Source organism: Pelophylax lessonae, assembly GCF_965119305.1.
Source record: "Pelophylax lessonae genome assembly, chromosome: 7".
In the NCBI taxonomy this organism is placed as follows: domain Eukaryota; kingdom Metazoa; phylum Chordata; class Amphibia; order Anura; family Ranidae; genus Pelophylax; species Pelophylax lessonae.
The window spans coordinates 127,933,890-127,956,242 of record NC_138774.1 but is presented as its reverse complement, the minus strand read 5'-3'; the positions used below and the strand labels follow the sequence as shown (position 1 = coordinate 127,956,242).

The 22,353-nt window shown below is 40.7% G+C and overlaps 2 protein-coding genes across 4 annotated transcripts in view; one reads left to right on the top strand and one right to left on the bottom strand.

Annotated features, from left to right (window-relative positions):
- MCF2 (MCF.2 cell line derived transforming sequence) overlaps positions 1–554 on the top strand; it is a 225,212-nt gene extending 224,658 nt beyond the window's left edge. For all 3 annotated transcript variants that reach the window (XM_082262980.1, XM_082262979.1, XM_082262981.1), the window contains one exon: positions 258–554. In XM_082262980.1, coding sequence (XP_082119106.1) covers positions 258–298 — 41 coding nt within the window. In that variant the 3' untranslated portion in view covers positions 299–554. The remainder of the gene's footprint in view (positions 1–257) is intronic.
- An 8,398-nt stretch (positions 555–8,952) lies between these two features.
- F9 (coagulation factor IX) overlaps positions 8,953–22,353 on the bottom strand; it is a 95,265-nt gene continuing 81,864 nt past the window's right edge. The window contains exons 7-8 of the mRNA XM_082262982.1: positions 13,058–13,181; positions 8,953–9,529 (exon numbers count right to left, since the gene is read on the bottom strand). Coding sequence (XP_082119108.1) covers positions 8,979–9,529; positions 13,058–13,181 — 675 coding nt within the window. The 3' untranslated portion in view covers positions 8,953–8,978. The remainder of the gene's footprint in view (positions 9,530–13,057; positions 13,182–22,353) is intronic.

Below are 22,353 nucleotides of genomic sequence, written 5' to 3'. Positions count from 1 at the left end.
CGCAAAGGAAGACTGGATCGTGGCGGAGCGCTGTCTGCGGGAGGAGCAGGGGATTAGGTAAGTAAAAAAAGTTTCACTTCTCCCCTTACAAAATGACTGATCAGCCATTGCAGTTCAGCACAGCCCCACTGCAAGGCATCATTTTATATTTTCCTATTTTCCTATTTACCCGAGTTGGGCTTGAGCGTCCATAGTCTGGGCACAGTTGCACTTTAAGATGAAAATCACAACTAATTTTATCCATTTTTTTTTTTCAGATACTGCCCTGTGTACCACAAGGAAGCTAAGTTCTCCATAGAAAAACAGGTGGAAAAAAACTGCATCTTACCTGGGTCGTGAGAGACATTGTTACATAATAATATCACAGCAAATGTAACTAGATCAAATTCAACAGCCATCTGTGACCGTTATTCAAAAAAACCACGTACATTTTTCATAACATGGGACTCTTTTAATGAGCTTATTTTGTAAGAAAGTTGCTGTAAATTGGAAGGTTCCATTTTTATTGTGCTCCATAGCATCACCATTGTATTTTTCATCTTGTAAGAAAAAAATGTTTTTAACTCTGCTGATGTCTCTGGACAACGCATTCCAAGCTCATCATGTATTTTACCATTTTGGAGTAAAATACTTGCACTAGACGCGTCATACCTGTATTCCTCTAACAAGGATTCCCTCTAGAGGACAGCTTGAACATTACCTCCTTTGTATGAACTGAACTCTGGAAGAATGTGAATGATTCTGAACGTTCCACGTTGTTGCCACTACCTGCTTTGTCTGGTGAAATGTGACACATTGCAATAAAAGTCTTAATCATTCTTCCATTTTTAAAGCACAGAAAGATATTTTATGGGTCTTTCCTTCTTTACTCAGAAATGTATCCAGGCTGTTCTTCAACCTCTCAGTATTTAAACACATTTTCACAGGCTTCGGTATTTATGATTTCCCTCATGGTGAGATAACTACGCCTTGAGATCAGCATTTCACAGATTATGGCTGCCCAAAGACATACCTCAAAACACTACAACAAAGAACCTTGACGCTCTAATAGGTAAGATATAAATACATAATAAGTGTCGGAGTCTTCGGTGTTCAAATTATAACAACAAAAGAGATAAAAAAACAGAAATCAATCCCAATAGCTCACTTGAATATGCAGTTTTTGTTTTTATGTATGTGTCAAGCACGATGTACATTATTATTGGAGCAGATTTTGGGAAGGTATTTTAACAAATTGGCCAATTTTTTCATACCTAAATAGTGTGAGTGTAATTGTATTGTGTATGGTGTTATAAGTAGTTTTTTTCTTTTATTCTATTTTTATGGTATATTTTTATATTTAACAAAGTCATACCTACTGGACTGTCATGTATTCAATGCAAGTCCCTTTTTTTTACCTTTAAAACATCTTATATTGCATAAAAAGATGAGGTCTGCTAAGACAGGGGGGGTTGATTTACTTAAACTGGAGAGTGAAAAATCTGGCGCAGCTCTGCATACAAACCAATCAGCTTCCAGGGTTTTTTGTCAAAGCTTAAGTTAACAAGCTGAAGTTAGACGCTGATCAGCTACCATGCACAGCTGCACCAGATTTTGCACTACCTAGTTTTAGTAAATTAACCCCGTTTTTAATAATAACTAAAAATAAACCCCTGTTTTAGTCCAGTTTTAGTAAATTAACCCAGCTGCACCAGATTTTGCACTGCCCAGTTTTAGTAAATCAACCCCAAAGCAACCAGATAAGGTTGTAAAACTGCAAAAACACTGTAGCACGAGAATTTTTGTTGTGTATTACTACAGGTTTTTTTTATAGCGCTGACAATTTGCACAGCACTTTACATACCATACATTCACATCAGCCTCTGCCATCAAGGAGCTTACAATCTAAGGTCCCTATCTAACATTTACATACCAGAACTGATTTGGACAAGAGCCGTTTAAGGGAACAGCATGGTTTTGTGAAGAAACCTACACAAACAGAGGGAGAACATACTAAAGCCTCGTACACACGTACCGATCGTCGGCCGAATGATCGGCCGTCTTTTGTCCAGGGCTGTCGTGTCTGTTGAAAACTGCAAAAGACTGCACACGAATTTTGTCGGCCAACAACAGCCGACTGCAGAAGTGATGTCATGTGATGGTTAACTTTCCTTGTCTTTTTTCTTTTCTGAGCATGCCCAGTCTTGCTAATCTGCTGTCTGTCGGCCGAAATCTGTACTGACTGGCGAACAATCGGCCGTTCTGGTGTTGGCCAACAAAAATTTTAATGCCTGCACGACAGATTCTGTTCGGCCGAAAATGCGCTGTCGGCTGTAGGAAGCATCATACTAACAAGCCAACAATCAGCCGATCGGTCGTCGGCCGAATATTTACGGCCGACAATCGGTACGTGTGTACGGGGCATTACTCCATGCAAATGCTTTCCTAATTGGGAGTCAAACTCGAGCCCTAGTGCTGCATGGCAAAAGTGCTTACCACTAAGCCACTAACCTATCTCCATAAGACGTAAGGCCTTTTTCACACAAGCAGCCAGGAGGAGAGGAGGGGTCGATGGTAAAAACAGACAAGGCATGGTTTTACAGCTCCCCACCACCTACATAAAGCCTTTTATACAGCTAGAGGGGGCTGTTTAAATAGTAGATTGTGATGCTTTGTGACACTGCAATTTAAAACATGGCACGTCGAGTTGCCAAATTTGCCCATTCAAGTCAATGGGGTCGTGCCCCAACTACGATCTAAACGTTTGGTTTGTAGCACATTTGTCTGCAAAAAACAAACAGGGAGATTTACCCCCTAAACGCCTGAGAGTGGCTGCTTAAAAAAAATGGGGGGGGGGGGTGCGTTTACATACAAGATTGAGATATAGCAAATTTAACATGGCATGTTGAGTTGCAAGGTGGCACTGTTAAAATTGTCTGTCTAAACACCCCTCCCACAACAGTAGTTTATATCTTCTGTGAAAAATATAGTAAAAAGTTAGATAATAAAGATGGGGTAGTTCCTGCTTTAATAGTGCCAGTATTATCACTATGAATTTGATGTAAAGTTTAGGAAAATGCACTTACCCTAAAATAACTGTGGGTATAGGATTGTGTATATGGGATTCTATGGTTGGGTTTTCTTTACAGTTTTTTTTTTTTGTTTTTTTATTGTTTAAGCCAGATGGACTTTTTTCAGCCTGACTAACTATGTAATTATGTAATACAATCCCCGTGTTAGAAATCAACACACTAATTCATAAATCTTACACAAAAAAAAATCCATATATACACAATTTTTTTTTAAATTGCAAATGTCCATAAAATGCAATCCTCAATATTAAATAAACGTGCAATACACTTGTGCTATAATTCCTTTAAAATAAAGTGACTTATGCTCTGTATCTGCTCCACTCCACCCGATTCCACTTGTGTCACCACCAGGGACCTAACTCACCGATGGATGTTGAGCCCCTGAACATATGTTTAGGAAGCTCAATAGAGGCTTTTTGTCACAGACTTGCCGTACCACTGTACTGATTATGCCATCAACCAGCGTAAAACTCCATATGTTCATCCCATGCATGCACCAACAGGAAAGAAGCTGGAAAACCATTCTCATAGTGTAAAACTGCCAAAATAAAAAATATATAAACGATTTGCAAAATGCTTTCAGAGGGACGCCCCAGCTCCAATCCACATAGGAGCCACCGTTCATTCCAAAAGCTGTCAAACCTGCCCATTCCAGTCAATGGGGTCGATTCACAACCAAAAACTAAACATTTAGCTCATGGCACATTCGTTTGCAAAAAACAGGCAGATTTGCCTCTTCAATGCCTAGTTTTGGCTGCTTAGCCGCACTCTGAAAAGTGAATCACTATTGATTGCTTTTCAGAAAGAGCAAGTGTGAAGCTGGCCTAAATGTTACAGCTTGATTTACTGTATATTGTATCTAAAACCAAAACTTTTTTTAAGTTTTGGATGAATTGCAAAAAGGTTAGAACCTCAGATTTTTTACTATCTTGCCCACGTTGGGGGGAATCAATCTGTTAGTTCTGCTGACTACTGTAACCTGGACTGAAAGTGGTGTGAGATCCAAAAGTTTGAGTTCTCACTAAAACAGAACTAAATCTTCCAATGGGGACACCATGTTCTTGTGGAAACTACAGGAAATTTCTCTCTTATTCTCTCTTCTTGTTGTGCCTGAGGGACAAAAAGTGAGGGAAGATCTCTCTTCAGTGGGGCACAGATGGCAACAAAGTCCTTACAAGGATTTTAATCATTCTCCATGCTATTGAAAATAGGGAAAAAAGTTATGACTTTAGATATACTTAAAAGGCTCAAACAGCCCAGCAAAATCAAGTGAATGGATGTATACTCTTGTATTCAAGTAGATACTGGTGTTTTCTTGTTATAAAGTAAATTTGCACTGAAAAAATATGGGGACTGCAATTGCTGAACTCACCATTTCCTCAGTACAGGTTACCTTTTCTATCACCCACAGGCTGGAAAACTTGCTAATCTCCTGCCTATTAATGACATAGGGAAAAGCCTTTATTCCCACTTGCCACACTCTATACCAGTCATTCTCAGGCAGGGCTCCTTGAAGTCCAAGCGCTCCTCCAGAGATTACTAGAGGCTCCTTGAGCTGTGGCTTCCCTTCCATCTGCATAGTTCCAAGTCCAACACCACTTAACATAACCAGCGGCATAGAACCAATGATCTTTTTAGCCGGCTGTAAGGCTAAGTTCACACCTAGCATCTCGTGAATGTGCGCATTTCCACACTACACACATTTCATTTGAATGAGCTGCCCTACATGTGACAAATGTGCCAAAGGAGCTCATGTTCTTTTTTGGGAAATGGGCTTTGCATGTTTTTTTTACCACATGCTTTATTGCGTTTGTCAGACGTTTTGACGTTCGCAACAATGAACCCTGCTTGCTTAATTTGGGGTACGATTAACCAAGAGTGGCACCACAAGCACAAAATTTGTTTTTTATCCAAAAGTACACACTTTTGCATGTGTTTACAGAAGGTTCAGTTGTACATGCAGCTTAAGGGTTGCATTATGACCCCCGGTCGACTAATCTTAGCAGAGGTTACCTAAGATCTGACCACCACTGAAAGGGGGACATGCTTCCCACTGGCTACCAATGTAAGGGGCCTTTTCCTAATGACCTCCCTTATGGACTCATTTTAGCAGAGGTTCCTTAGACCTTAATATTATTTCAAGGGATCTTCTGGGGTAAAGGTTAAGAAAGGTGCTCTGCAAAATCCAAAGATGGAAGAAGGTGAGTGTACTCAGGTAAATATAACAGTTTGATCTGTTTTTTTCCTTTACTTTGTCCTCAACATGACCAAGGAGTTCAGATTGTGATCTTTCAGATTTGGCCACAGAAATTCTTGACCAAATGGGTAAACTTTTAGACTCCCAATGATCAAACCTGCTGGTGTATGGTCAGGTGCACAACTGTTGAGTGCTTAGTATTTACAATATGATTAAACTGTCCCCATAATACAGCCTTCCATCTGTTGGCATACTAGCAGCAGTTTTCACGTGTGTTGTTAACTTCCCCTGGAACACTACCCACAGACACCAACCCTTTAAGTTTATACATTTTCCCTTAAAAGATATATAGAAAATACATCTAAAGAAGGGTACACACGCAGAGCTTTTTTCATCCACCCAGCTGGTTAAACAAAAAATAAATCTTAGAGATCCCACATCTACACAAGTGATGTGGATGCAGGGATCTCCCTTGCTGCCCTATTGTATTCTGACAGTGAGTATTCCCCCTAACAAAATACACAGATCTAACCACTAGCTTGAACAGAGTGGAATAGACACACATTGAAATTCAGCTGATTCCTGCTGAACAGAATTTCAATACATATATACCCTATTCAATAGATAGATTTCTCAACAACTACTACATCATCAATGTTGCCATGTGTTGCCCAATGCATCATCATCAATACACATATCTAATATTTTATGCACTGGTGTATGTGCTCAATTTACGCACAACAGAAGATATTTAATGCCATATTAAAGGCACAACACAAGGTAATGTGTTCATAGTGGTGCATTGTGCTGTCATTCAATGCTCTACAGCGTGTTATGGTGCACTGTATTTAAAAAATGGGTTATTGCTATATTTTAGTGCATTAAAGTGTGCTACCAGCCCCTACCAAAATGAATAAAGACAGCGAGAGAGTAATATAATTCTGTACTTCAACTGTGACAAAGTTTTGAAATGCAGCCAAGATGTAATACCACGAATTTAAAAAGATTATTCATAAGATTATCTTCAGTTATTAGTCTAAGCATCTATTTTTGTTTTAATCCACTTACAATAAACATCTAAAAATAACATCTAAATCATCTAAAAATAATTTTACATTGTAAACAAATGTATACAATAGTACCCGTTATCTGTAAAATACCAAACATGGATTAAATGAGCTCTCCACATTATAGCAAAAGTGAACCATTCCTTGAAATCCAGTCATCTTGTGCTTCTTGAACATGGAAACAAGCATGACCTCTGATTTTAGTAGAGGCTCCACTGCAGGGGGTGGGAATAAAAAAAAAAAAGCGTAATATGTCCCTTGTGCTGTGGTTTCCTGGTTTAGGGTAATTTTTCCTCCTACGCCCATTATTCCTTTCACTGTAACATTCTGGTGTAGTGGGGATTAATAGAACTGAAGAGGCAGTGATAGGCACTCATCAAGAGTGGCAGACTGTGCAAGCCCTTTCCTTCCAGCTCCTCCATACATAGATGTCGTACCACAGCTTCTTTGAATGAAACAGGATCTCTGAATGGAGAACGGGTGGATAATTGAAAAGTCTGCCTACTACATTCATAGATCATGATTCATTCATAGAAGCTTTACTACAGCTTCCAAGAATGGAGGAGCTGGGTAGAAAGGGTAGGCATAGTCTGTCCCTCTTGATGAGTACCTTTCGTGGCTCCCTCAATTCTAATAACCCCTGCCACATGACGCTGGGGTGGGACACCTAAACCAGACATCAGCATAAGGGACACATCATACCGATGGTAAGTAACGTCCCTATTTTTTCCTTTTTTTTTTTTTTTTTTACACTAAGATCAGGCTTTAAAGTGGACCTTGAGCTCCATGCATTTTTACCCTGTTGGGGTAAAAGAGTTATATAATATACTTACCTTTCCCCTGTCTTCTGTAGTGCAAGGGTGACATTATCATCCTGGCGACGTGATCACAGAGAATGCTAAGAGCTCCAAATCTTGGTAGAGGACACTGCAGAACAGTGCAGTATAGACTTCTCATCGAGATTTGGGCCACTCAACTTTTCCTGGGATCTAACCGGAAGGAGGGTGGTGTCACTCTCACCTAGGCATCACAGGGGTAAGCGAGGAAAAAGGTACGTATATTAACTTTTATCCAGTAGGCATTTTCTTCAGCATTTTGGGGGTGGGGGCACATTTAAAAAGCAGACCTTGAGTTACGTATGTTAAGGTGGAGGGAACTCCAGCAAGCAAATGTAGCAGAATTACAGTAAATTGGCTTAACGTTTTACCAGCTAAAAGATTTGTAATTTTGTTTATTCGCTTATGTGTGTCTAACCTTCTCTGTTACCCTGCACATCACTCTGTTATTACTGATGATGCTTTACTAACTCCTGGATAAGTTCTTTACTAAATGACCAACAGGAATGCTTCTGAGTCGAGAATTTGCTTTGCTGGCCCCGCAGGTACATGTGTTTCCCTAAAGCACAGTGTGACAGATGTGTGCATCAGCAGAGTAGAACTACTGATCTTTGGCAGTGAAACAGTAAAGATGTAATTAAAGTTGTTTTCTTGGTCTTTCATGTACGTCTTGATTGAAATATGTACAATATGCCCTCCTCGTAAAAATGCTAGTTGGTTGGCTTCCATTTTTATTTTGTTTATTCCGACTCTAATCTATTCTAAAAGTAAAGAACATCTTTAAAGCCTCATAAATAAGGTCATATACTGTACGTAAGAATGCATATTGTACCCACAAGTTTATGTATGTTTTTATGCATTTTATGATGGGGTGTGCCTCCTACAGTTTTCTTTGATAACACCCCTTGGTAGATCTGGCCCACAAAGATGTCACACAGCCTCTGTCAATATATCACACCCCAACTTTATGTATTATAAGTAGATTATCACACCTCAAGAAGACTGACAACAGCAAAGGTTAGTCTGAAGTAAGAATAAACCAATGTAGATTTATATAGTAAAAATGCACAAGCAAAATGACTACCAAATTAAAACTTTTTCACCTTTACCAGAAAATAGCCTATGTATTCAAGGATCCCTAGTACAAAATGTGGGACTTTGAAGGCTCATTTAAAAAAAAAACATATTTTTATTCAGCCTCAATCAATGGATTAAAAACCATATAAAAATATGTTTTTTAAATGTAAAAATTGTATGTCTACTCTTTGAGCCTTTAAAGTCCCACTATATGGGGAAACCTTATATTGCAATTATATAAGGGATATGGCCATAGACTGTAGACTTCAAACCTCGTAAACTTGATATAGGATCCCTAGTACAGTAGGTGTTAGAATTGTTCAAATTGTAAAATGTTCATTCAGCTTATTATACCTATAGGCCATTTGAACAACCCCCCCCCCCCCCAAACCCTAGTGCCTGGCTGAAGGACATGGGTATTGATAACTGGGAGTTGCCAGGAATGGCAATTAAAAGAAAAAAACATTTTACATGTCTGAACAGTTTTTTTTAATATCCAACAATTTCCCTTGACTGAATAGGTTATTTATTGGAGAAGATGAACTTAGTCTTTAAGGCAAACAGCTAGACATACATATATGGTAACTGTTATATTTGCAAAATCATTTGTATGCTTGCCCATCCAATAATGATGTATACCCAGCCCTGTCAGGACATTTCATTTTTAACAGTATAACTGCAATAATTTGTCGTTTTTAATATCCGCCTGGGGATCTGCTTTAAATCTCTTTTACTGAAGCTTTGTAGTGCTCAGTATCCAGTCGGTGAATCGGGAGACTCTGGTGTATACTCCATATCTGTCTTTCTGTGCACACTTGTCTCCCCAGCTTGTAATTCCTGTAAGAAACCAAGTATTTCTGAAATCAGTGGCATGAGGACCACCACTGTCCCCCTGACATGCATCCTTTTCTTCATCAGCAAAGCCAGCACAGAACATAGTTGTGGACACGGAATACCGGCTTGACCTTTTACAAGTGGCACGATCAACATATGGCACAGCCAGCTTTTGCAGTTTTACCGTTGGTCTTCCTTGGTACCTGAGATTACCCCAGCCTGTCACCCAGCTGTGTGGTATAATCTTCAGCAACCTGTCTGTAAAGTCTTTGTGTCCAATGCAGATAGGCCTGGCATAGTCATTGAAAACCATTGGCTTTTTTAGCTCAACAAGAGCAATGTCGTTATTGTACTTATTCTTGCTGAGGTTGTAAGTTGGGTGGTTTAAAATTCTGGCTGCTTCCAGATACTGTTCTGTTCCCTCTTTAACAGCGGTGTTATGTTCTCCTGTTGACCACAAATTAACATAAATTGTAGAAGAAAAATATAAATGCAGAAAAATACTGAATACAGTGACAAGAAAAAGTATATTAACCCCTTGGAATTAACTGTTTTCCTGCAATAATTTGCCATAAAATGTGATTTAATCATCATCTAAGTCACAACAAAAGACAAACACAGTTTGTTTAAAATGTTTTTTTTTTTTTAAATGCATTTTATGCATTAAGATAAAAAGTCTTCTGTGTGCAACAGCCCCCCCCCCCCCCCCAGCCCCCCTAATGCTTACCTGAGCCCATCTTGATCCAGTGATGTTGCAGGAGTGTCTCAGCTTCCCGAGACTCTCCCTCCTCATTGGTTGAGATGGCAGTGCGGTGTCTTTGGCTCCCAATGTTGTCAATCAAATTCAGCAAGCCAATTAAGGGAGATAGAGGGGGCTGGGCCGAGGCTCTATGTCTGAATGGAAACAAAGGGCTGTGGATCAGCTCAGGTGCCCCCATAGCAAACTGCTTTCTGTGGGGGCATTAAGCAGGAGGGAGGGGCCAGGAGCACTGAAGAGGGACCAGAAAAGAGGAGGTTCTGGGCTACTCTGTGCAAAACCACTGCATAAAGCAGGTGAGTATAACATATTTGTTATTTTTAACAAAACAAAATCACTTTAAGATGATAAAACACAAATAATGCTAATTTCTTCACTGAACACACACATTAAACATTTTACAGTGCTGAGGAAATAGAATGTAAACCCTTGGAGTTATTAGCAGGTTGAACCTTCTTTGGCAGAAATGACTTTAAGCAAGCTCTTTTGGGAGCTCTGAATCAGAGCTGCACAACGTTCAGGAGGAATTTTTCCTCTTTACAAAACTGCTTTAGCTCATACACAGTTGTAGGATGTCTGCTGTAAATGGCTCTCTTGAGGTCATTCCACAGCATCTCTATGGGTTTAAGGTCTGGGTTCTGATTGGACCACTCAAAAAGGTACATTTTCTTTGTCTGTGGTAGATTTCCTTTGGCGCTTCGGGTTATTGTCCTGCTGCATCACTCAGCCTCTACTAAGCTTTAACTGGTGGACAACCACCCTAACATTATCCTGTAGGATATTTTGCTTAACTTGGGAATTCATTTTTCCCTCGATGATGGCATGTGGTCCAGGCCCTGAGGCAGTGAAGGAAGCTCAATTCATGATGTTCCCTCCACCATACTTCACCGCTGGGATGATGTTTTTATGTTGGTATGCTGTGCCCTTTTTGTGCCATACATAGTGCTGAGTATTCTTCCCTAACAATTTCACTTTTGTTTTATCGGTCCACAAAACATTTTCCCAGTGGTGCTGGGGTTTGCAGCAATTTTTTTTGCAGAGCAGCAGCTTAGTGTTCTGCCATGGACACCCTGCCTGTTCAAAGACTTACATATGGTAGACTCGTGAACAGTTATGTTTGTCAGTTCCATTGATGTCCTCAAACATTTATCTGTTACTCATGGGTTCTTCTTTACCTCAGTGAGGATTCTATGCTGTGCCTTGGTAACCATCTTGGCTGGGAGCCCACTTCTAGGAAGAGTAGCCACAATACTAAACTGTCTCCTTTTATAGACAATTTGTCTAACTGTCAACTGATGGATGCCTACACACTATGAGATTGCTTTGTATCCCTTTACAGCCTTATGCAGGTCTACTACTCTTGATCATATATCCTCAGAGCTTTTTTTGCTAGGCACGGTTCACATCAGCTGATGCTTCTTATAACCAGCAATCTTAAAATGTTCGAGTGTCTTTTATCAAAGTAGCTCTAAACCATACCTCCAAACTAATTTCATGAATTGGACTCCAGGTGTGTAAACTACTGACTCCAATTAGCTTTTGTTGAAGTAATTAGTCTAATTAATTTAATAGGGGTGTTCAATAAAGACACAAGACAAAATTGATTGCGTGTTATCCGCTTGGGCACATTGTGTTTGCCTATTGTTGTGACTTACATGAGGATCAGATCACATTTAATGACAAATTACTGCAGAAAAACAGTTAAGGGTTCACATACTTTTCCTTGCCACTGTATAAATGCAATAGCATGTTTATCTGAAGACGCTCCGCAGCTTCACCCTCCACATTGAAGATGTTCTTCCTATATGCACAGAAGAGCAATAACTTTTGCATTACTCCTGAAATAGGGGACATTGGTCTGATAAATGGGTAGAGTTGCTTTATTAATCTGTTACTGTGTGATAAACCCTATGTTGATGCCAAGATGGTGAGAGTTACTTAAACTGGTGCACACAGAATCTGGTGCAGCTGTGCATAGTTACCAATCAGCTTCTATCAGCTTCTAACTTCAGCTTATTCAATTAGGCTTTGATAATAAAACCTAGAAGCTGATTGGTATCTATGCAGAGCCACATCAGATTTCTTGTGCCCCAGTTTTAGTAAATCTTCCCCATGGTGCCCTCTTTTTTGAGCTAGGAAGAATTCACTGCACAGCGCTATATTTAAAAAAAAAAAATCTTTGTGTACGTTGCTGAGTATGTTGATTAAATGTTTTTTATTTTTTATTTAATAAATATTGTTTTAACTTAATTATACTGCATAGTGGGTACCTTTAGAGAAGTATAACTTTTTTTTGCCAGTATTTAATTCACAATGGGGTAAAGTACATGTAGTACTTTATCCCACCTTCCTAGGTGCTTTGTAACAATAGCAGCGGACAGGGTTCCCCCCACATGAGCCTTACCTCCCTCTGCATTCTTCATGCCTGATCTGACTAGCAAAGCAGCTTTCTCCATGTTAGCTGCAGTGTTGGACGGCCATGTGCAGATGGCGGACACTCTGTTTGACTTCACAGCTGGCATTAGAGGGCACCTAGGAAGATGGGACAAAGTACTACATGTCGTTTGTCCCATTGGTATCTGAGTACTGTACTGTTTTCTTTTTATTTGTTCATTGCCAAAAATAAATCATAACATCATAGGGAAGACAATGATAAAACACAGAGCAGTACAGAAAATGTCTGAAGGTTCTCATTTTTATCCAGGTCATAACAGTTAATCACATTCTGCTGGATTTATTCTGTAATGTTGAGGACATTTCTTAACTCACTTAAGTAGCCTTGTCAGCTCTAATGATTATCAGGAACTTACCCCCATAAATATTGGGGAATAAATCTGGATAAGTTGCAAAACATCTCGAACATTAAAGAGGAAGTCCAGTTGACAAAGGGTTCACGTACACAGAACTTTTACAGGCATTTTCTATGCCTAGCGTAATTCCCAACACTTTTCCACATCTGGGGAGTGGTACCTTCTGCGAACAGCCTGTTATTCAAGTGAACAGCTGTTCGTATAAACACTGATGCTTCTTTGCATAGGCATCAAGCATGTGCTCCCGAATGCGAGAAAGTGCCTGAAAATGTCACTACATAGAAAATTGCAGCAAAAGCCCAATGTGCATGAACCCTAACAAAAATGTATTCTAGATTTATACATGATTTCTAAACTACTGTTTATTCATTTGGTTAAAAATCATCAACTAAAAGAAATTTGACTTACCTGCTACTACACTAAAATTGCCAAGTGGAATTGTTATAAAGCAGTGGGCCGCAGTTACTATCCATTTTTCATTCACAATGGATCCACCGCAGAAACCTTCCCGGTCCCTATTAACAAAGTGAACCTAAGGAAATCAGAGACAAATATGTAATACTGCTTACTTTTTTAACAGAACCATGCCTGAGACTGAACATGGCTTAATTCCCCCTCCGCTATCTTCTGATTGTTGCCAGAAACATTTGATAAAAGCATATGCATTTTTTGTATCATCTAAAGACATCCCATCAAAAATATATTCAGAATTTATAGTACCTAAAGAGGTTTGTAGCGTGTAAGATTTAGGTTCGGTCACCTACTGGTGGTTACCAATAGTACAATAATTTGATACATGACAGATTGGGTGGATTAATTCCATGGATTTTAATTTGTTGAAGGGTTAATGATAAATCATGCTTCATTGCCTTAGCCATTTTGCTCAAGAGATCTTTCTACAATGCTGGGATGTTAATTTAGTAAAGTGGTTGCTGCACAATAAGATCTGCTTTAAAGGGACACCACATGATATCCTTATTCTCCAAAAATAATCCATACACATAAACTACTTAATTGCCCAGTATTCTATTTTCCATGAAAGTGTTTCTTGCTTGGGTTTTTCTGCCTTCTTGTAATATTTTTTTGAGCTTCCAAAACTCACCTTTCCCCTCTCACTTCCATTTGTTTGGAACAAGCAGTGAATGCTAATTGTGGTCCTGTGCCCTGCTCTATGAACACTAAAAATATCTTAGTCCCTATCCTCATGGTCCTTTCACATGGACTCTACGCCCGGAAGACTCCATTTTGCTCACCAGGGATCGGCCTGCCAATCCCCGCTGAGCAGGAGGATGACAAACCTGTCTCCGTTGTGTGTGCAGAGACATACCTGTCAGATCCCCCTTCTCCTCTATGGGGGATTGGATGAAAACGGGGGGATTGGATGAAAACGGACCGGCTGTCTGTTTTCATCTGATCCTATTCTATCCAATCCTCCAGGCGGATGGAAAATAGGGTTTCCATCTGTCTGGATTTCACGGACAGGATCGGATAGCAGCGGGTGTCAGCAGACATGTCAGTGCTGACATCCACTGCTCCATAGGGGTGCATGGAGCATCTGATCAGGTCCACCTGAAAAAACTGACAGGCAGACCTGATCGGAAAGCCCGTGTGAAAGGGGCCTTAGGCCATCTCGGGGGTGAGTAATAGAGGGTGGCTATATTTCTACATACAATGGGACCATGGAGAATTAACAAAACCACCCTCTAATGGGAAGTTGGATCGCAGGAGCTAAAAATAAATATAAAAAAAGGAATTTGGAGCAGGCTGAGAGCAATAGAAGGTACATGTTTGATAGGCAAAGTGTGGTGTGGTAGGCCGTAAACACATAGAGTCCTGATTTGCAAAGAACGTTGTATTGAACAGTAAGTAAACAGCACAACTGGCCCGACAGGGAGCTCACCCATCTGGAGCCAATTACAGGCATGCAGAGAATGACATCTTCAGAAGATTCTGGGATGCCGACAGAGTCTGCCATGAGGAGTGAAGTGCAGCCTGGCTGGTCCACACCCAAATGCACAGCTCCATGAAGAGCTAGATGTAGGCTCTGCTCTCTCCCTACTTCATTGGTACCTTTCCCTACCGCTCCCACTCGCCTAAAGCGCACCAAACCCAGGGGCAAGAGTCTTAAATAGACTATGCCTAACCAAAGATGGCTGCCATGGTCACGTGGGGCATTTGCATGCAACCAGATTACTGCCCAAGTGACCAAGGAAATCATAGAGAAAAATAGCTTCCCTTGACTTCCTCTCCCATCTGCATTGCCGCTGTGGACACGCGCCACCTGCAGTGGTGAAAAAAGACGGCACCTGCCTACATATATATATATTTTTTTTTTTTAACCATAGTTTAGCGTCACTTTAAGGGGAACCTACACTGAAGAAGTATAGAGATTGTAATAACTGGCTTTTTTCCTGGCTGTCATGGTGATCCAATGGCTTTAGTATTTTGAACTATCTAACCTGGAACAAGTGTGCAGATTTGGAACTCGGTTTTCATTCTATTTTGACATGTTTGTCCTAGATCAGTGACTTGGAAGTACTGAAACCAATGAATCAGCATAACAGCTAAGCAACAGTCATTTTCAGAAGGAGGTTATGAGCAGCCTCTGTATTTCTCCTAGTTGAGGGTTTCTGTAAAGCAAATCTATCACATGAAGAGAGATTATAACATTCTAATGCAGTTAGTTCAATGCAGAACACATTTAAAATCCATTGCTGAGTAATATTTAGTAATACTTTGTGATAGTGACTTTGGTATTATTTAAATCTCTGACTTTTTTAATAGAAAGCCGTTTGCATTTTTCTGTATTTAGACACTGCAGGCAGTTTTTAAAAATGTCTAGTCTCTGGGTAATGTAATAAATAAAATAGCAGGTTTTATCCATGCCCCTCCATGTATACATAAATGTTAGATTGCTCTAATTCATAAAATGCTGCCTGTCCATAGACTGCTTTCTAGTTGACAGATTGCCTTCAATACCTAATAGAACATAAATGTGAATTGGTAAAGCAAATAATTTAAAATATTTAAATATATTTTCCTAAATTAATTGAAACAGAAAGGCCAGTGATTGAGTAGAATGTGTTAACTAAATATCCCCTAGATTTATTCCCTTCATTGGTTTCTCTGGAAATCAAATATATAACAAAATTCACAGTAGTTATCTGTGTTTATTGCCTGAGATGTCCTACTGCTTGAAAAATTACAATAATGGATTTATCCTAATTTACACCACTCTTTGTAAACGGCTTATGTAAAAGGATTTTTAGAGCTAGCTGATTATTACAACCAAACGGATCTTGTATGATCCCTTTTTCATCCATTATGGCTCACTATTCATTGCACAGACGGTGGCCATCAATCACGGAACACACAAACACACACACTGCCTCCCTATCAATATCCATCGATCTTGCCAGAAATTCAGTTGTGTACTGTGCACCTTGTGGTTTTTAGCCAATGGCAGCAGAGCTGATCAGTGTATTCTGACATTGGGAAGGCCTCATTGTTAGAATACAACTTGTGGGGATGCAGAAATCTGTCATCCGCTGGCTCAATGAAGAAAAAACTGACAGTATTTACCCAGCTTTAAAAAAATGGATGAATGGCTGTACACTCAGGAAGGATGCCAAAGTGTTTTTTTTTTGTAGTGATCAACAAATAAAAGCATATACAGCACAGCGAGCACCAGGAGATAAAAATGTTAATGCGGGAAACACTTTTATTTTTTGATCACTACAATAAAGATTTTGGCATCCTTCCAGAGTGTGCAGCCATTCATCCATTTTTTCCTGCTGATCTCGGAGGCGAGCCGGGCGGGCACCTCTGCTTTGGAAGCAACATAAGACTTGCAGTGTCCACACCTTGAGCGGTGTTTCCTCATCATTGGACTATGTACCCAGCTTTAGTGTGACAACACTGCTGCTCCAGAAGTACACTACAGTGAGTGAATACAATGGGGATGACTAGTTCATATAGTAAAAAAGAAGTTTCCACTGTAACAGGATTCCCTTTAGCCACTCTTTGTGCCCACTTTAATAAGGCAGTAAAGCAAGGAATTAATTCTGACAAATGTATTACAGGCTTAAAGTGACTTTTACAGTACACGGAAGAGACATATGGATTGGAGGATTCAACCACAGAGCATGGTGATATACAGTTATAGCCATGTGCTTGGCTAAGAATGGCGTTTGAGAGAAACAATCGCTGCAGCTGCTCTCTGTAGCTACTGCCCTGTGCTGCTGAACTGGTTAACAGCTGTCTCAGCAAGAGTAGGGAGCTGCTGAGAAGGAAGAGTTTACTAACCTGAGTCAGGCAGCACTGTGGGAATTGTAGTCCTGAGGAGAGAGACTTTACTGTAATCAAGAACTTTAGAACTGCATTCCCCATAGAAGAGATTGGTGGAAAGAAGGGAAAGAGCTGCCCTTTCTCAGGCTGTATAATACACAGCTTCCTCTTGCCATGAGGGAGCCTGGCGAGTGAACATTCACCGCTGCATATCAACAGCCTGAGTGGGAGCCAGAGTGCTGAGTCTAGGTGTACTGACAACCAGAGTCCCCTGGGTGCAGAGCAGAGAGTGGTCTAATTGCTGTGCGTGAATGGATGGTGAGCTGCAATATCTTTGGGACTGATGAGCTGCTGCTGTGGGGATTTACAGTACTATCTGCTGCTAGAAAGACTGAGCCATTTAGGTACTGACTATACAGCCATTTAGTAGCCTTATCTTTGCCTACAGATTTGGGACCTGCACCAACCATACAACTGGGCCCCAACGCCAGCTAGCTGAAGCATTAGAATTAAAGACTGTCCCTTTACAGCTGCTACACAGAGACTTTCACTTATTGCTTATGCTAAGAGGTTCCTCTCAGGGGACATTGCACCATATCCTACCCATTCTCCTAGAGTGCCCTCTAGACTAGTTATAGTATTATCCTTCGAAATGCAGGTAGCACTACCCAGGTCACAAAATAGGTGAGTATATTACCTTTTCAATTTCTGTGAACTTTTAGCTACAAAATGTGAAATAAAAAACACAATCTTAAATTTTGGATTTTAAATTCAAAGCCCAGACAAACAGTTGAAACAGATAGGAAATGATTTACTGCCAAATGTTTTGTGAAGTAATGCACTCACACGTCCTGTTGTGTTAAATGACAAAAAAGGCATAAAGAAGTAAAACATTTTCATAATATGCAGTTCTCCAGATTACCCCGTTTCTTGCTTGGTCTTTGCATTCTGTTTTACTACACTGCCAATGACCAATCTGAGCGCTTTCTCCCTCCTATATACTTACCTAAGTAACTCTTCTTGCTGCCCATCATCTTGTAGGTCAGGTCCTTTAACCACAAGCTTGATTTTAGTTTTCAGCCAATATAAAGAGTATAAAGACAGAATTCAGATAATTTTACTATTTGAAATGAAAAATGATTTAACTAGTTCTGGCCCGGAAAGGTTTTCCCCCTTAATGACCAGGCCATTTTTTGTGATACGGCACTGCATTACTTTAACTGACAAATCCACAGTCGTGCAACGCTATACCCAAATAAAATTGATGTCCTTTTTCCCCTACAAATAGAGCTTTCTTTTGGTGGTATTTGATCACCTCTGATGTTTTTTTTTTTTTTCACTAGAAAAAAACCGACAATTCTGAAAAAAAGATCAGACAGATCGGACACCTAACTGACATTGTTGACACTTTTGGGGGGACCAGTGGCATTACTACAGTAATCAATGCTAAAAATATGCACTTTTACTGTAATAATGACACTGGCAGGGAAAGGGTTAACACCAGGGGCGATCAAAGGGTTAAATGTGTCCCTAGAGGGTGCTTTCTGACTGTGTGGGGGATGGGCTTGCTGAATGAACACAGAGACCTGTGTTTCTAAATAGGAGGAACACAGGATCCATGTGTTCATTACTGACAGAACAGCGGTCTGCTGTGTTTACAATGGCAGACCGCCATTCTGTTGCCGTTCTTGCTTTCCCCCCTGTAGCCTATTGGTGCGTGTGCGCCCCACTAGTGGTACAGTTACGTTGTTTCATGGGACAGAGCCGACTTGCCGCAGTATATGTACTGCTGGCGGTCGGCAAGTGGTTAGAGCAGTAGTAAACTCCGCAGGACAAGTCAGCGCCATGTAAAGCAATGTAAAATGACTGATTAATAGATGTCTTAAAAAGTTCTTTAAAGTGTGCCATTTAGAAGATATTGTCTGTTCCTTGTTTAAATTACGTCACTCACACATGTGCATTGTTAACCCAATAGACGGCACATTGAGTGTGCCATCAACCAAAACAGCTATGTGCCATGTCTCCATCAACATTACATTTTTCTAGGATCAACATTACATTGTAACCCTGCAAGAGTGCTCATTATTCATCATTTCCTTGGTTTAACTTTATTGCGCATGTGCAAGATTATGAGTCTGATGTATAAGCGCATGATGTATAATGTATGGCGGATGGAGGATTTTGCAACGATAGTGGCAGCTTCAGATGGAAAGGGCTACAACAATAATGTGCTGGAGAAATCATAAAAATCATTGTATGATGTTTTGGATTATCCTTGTGTATTTTAACCACTTGCCAACCGCACGCCGCAGATATACGACGGCAGTCTGGCTCTCCCAGGCAAAGTCCCGTACATGTACGGCTCTCGCCTGGGAGGAGCTAGGGGGCTCGTCAGCGGGGAAGCTAGTGCGTGTGGCAGGCGGTTCCGATGGCCGCCGGCCACTTGCGATCTCCCGCTGCTGACAGAGGACGGACGGCTGATGTAAACACAGCCGTCCGTACTTCTCCCTGAAGTGATCACAGATATGTGATCCTGCTATATAGGATCACATGTCTCTGTGATGACTTCACAAGCCACGCCCCCCACAGTTAGAATCACACCCCTAGGGTCACATTTAACCCCTTGATCACCAGTACTGTTAACCCCTTCCCTGCCAGTGTCATTTTTACAGTAACAGTGCATATTTTTAGCACTGATTACTGTAGTAATGTCACTGGTACCCCCAAAAGTGTCAAAAATGTCAGTTAGGGGTCCGATCTGTCCGCCGCAATGTCGCAGTCCTGCAAAAAATCGCAGATCCCCACCATTACTAGTATAAAAAAAACAATAAAATTACATAAATCTTTCCTGTAGTTAGTAAACGCAATAACTTTTGCGCAAACCAATCAAAATACGCTTATAGCAATTTTTTTTGCCAAAAATATGTAGCTGAAAACAAATTGGCCTAAAATGTTAAAAAATCTTGATTTTTAAATTTTTTTTGAGAATTTCATATAAAAGAATGTAAAAAATATTGTTATTTTTTTTTTTAAATTGTCGCTCTTTTTTTGCTTATAGCGCAAAAAATAAAAATCGCACAGGTGATCAAATACCACCAAAAGAAAGCTCTGTTTGTGGGGAAAAAGGACATCCATTTAGTTTGGGTACATGGTCGCACGACTGCGCAATTGTCTGTTACAATCACGCAGTGCCGAATCGGAAAATAGGGCCTGGTCATTGAGCAGCCAAATCCTCCGGTCTGAAAGTGGTTAAAATGCATTTAGTTCTGGTATGATACTTATAGTGTATGAGTATAAATACAGTGTATATATATGAAAAAATCTGAATACAATGCTTTGCAAATCTCATAAACCTGTATTTTATTCACAATAAAAAGTAAAAAACATAAAATGTTTAAATAGAAAAAATTTACCATTTTAAGAAAAAAAGAAGGTAATACTGAAATTGATGACAGCAACACATTTTAAAAAAGTTGGGACTTACAATGTAGCATCCCCTATTCTTTTAACAACACTCCGTAAACATCTAGGAACTGAGAAGAGCAGATGCTGGAGTGTCAGGAAAGGCTTCGCCATATTGCAGATGCAGTTTCGAGGTACACATGTACACGCATGCGCCGGCCAGTATTGGGCCAAGCAGATGTGCACAGACATGCGCGTTTGAGAACTCGCTTTCGCCAGCATGCACCTGTTTGACCTCAGATCTTGACCCGGGTTGCTCCTGACTATTTTCTGTCTGCTACACGTCCTGACCCCTAGCTTGACCCTGGATTCTGCTTCTATCTGCTGCTCCTGTTTAATCCTTCACCGTTACCAACATTGCTTGTGACCTGAATATTCTGCTGTTTGCCGTCTATGCCTGATATGTCCGCCCGTTACTGACCCAGCTTGTTTGAACCTGCATCCAGTTTTTCCAGCCTGCTACAGCTCCTTCAGTCCAGCTCATCATCTTTGGGCTCCTGCTATCTGCTGTGCATCCACAGTCTGTCACCAGCCAGTGTGCCTGAATCCAGCTGTCCTGCTGTCACATCTGCCTTTTGTCAGCTGCTCCTGACTCCCTTTCTGTGAATCATCGGCTACTACCAGCGCAGACTACTGGACTGATAATAGACGATCTTACCCCACACCGTGCTCTAGTGGTTACTGTCTCACCATCAGTGGCCCTCGAGCTGGAGCTGTACGAGAGGCCTTCTTTGCTGACCAACCAGGTACTTGACATGGAGTTTTGGGAGAGGAATGTTATATCATTCTTGCCTGATAAAGGATTCTTAATGCTCAACAGTCTTGTGTCTTCTTTGTCATATTGTTTAGTTCCAGGATGCCTCAGATATTTTAAATTGGTGAAAGATCTGGACTGCAGGAAGGCCAGTTGAGCACCTGAACTTTTCTACTACTAAGTTATTCTAGATGCATTATGTGATTAAGAACTATCCTGCTGAAATTTGCAAGGCCTTTCCTGTAAAAGATGTCATCTGGATGGTAGCAAAAGCTGCAGTAAAACAGGGATATACCTTTCAGCATTGACGGTGCCTTTCCAGATGTGCAAGCTGCCCATTCCATACACAATAATGCACCCCCATACCATCAGACATGCAGGCTTTTGAACTGAGCACTGATAACAAGCTGGAAGGTCCCTCTTCTCTTTAGTCTGGATGGAAGGATGTGGTGGCCATGGTTGCTGAAAAGAATGTCAAATTTTGATTTGTCTGATCACAGAACAGTTTTCATTTTGCAACAGAGAAGATGGCGGCGTTTCTGGATGAGGCTTCTTCTTTGCATGATAGGGCTTTACCTTGCAATTTTGGATGGTATGGCAAACTGTATTTCCAGACATTGATTTTTAGAAGTATCAGAGCCCATGCAGTGATATTCATCACAGAAACATAAAGACAACAAAAAACTGACAGCGCTCAGGAGCTAATAAAACTGGTAATGGAGAATGGAAGCAAAGATCCACAGTCGGTATTCAATAAAAGTACTGGCAATTTATTCATAACATTTAAAAAGATTTGTGTTCTAACTGGCACAAGAAAACTTTACCACACTGGCGCTGAAAGTGACTAGGGCACTGATGGATGAATGGGTCCTGGATGGGATAAGCCGTGGGGAGATGCCAAACACCGTGGATGCAAAGATGACACTGACTACAGGAGAACCCAAGCCGGACCTCAAATGCGGGAATGGATGCCTTTACTGGAGCGCCTGGGCGGAAGCACGGTACTGGGAAGAAGGGAACCACTGTAAACCAGTGACTACACGTATTGCACGCATGCACTTTTTCAAGTCGGCTCCAGTGGCGGCATTCATTCACACCAGGAAGGTTCAGCTTGGGTTCTCCTGCAGTCAGTGTCATCTTTGCAGCCATAGTGTTTGTGGTCAGTGTTTTTTTCCCCACAGCTTGTCCCATCCAGGACCCA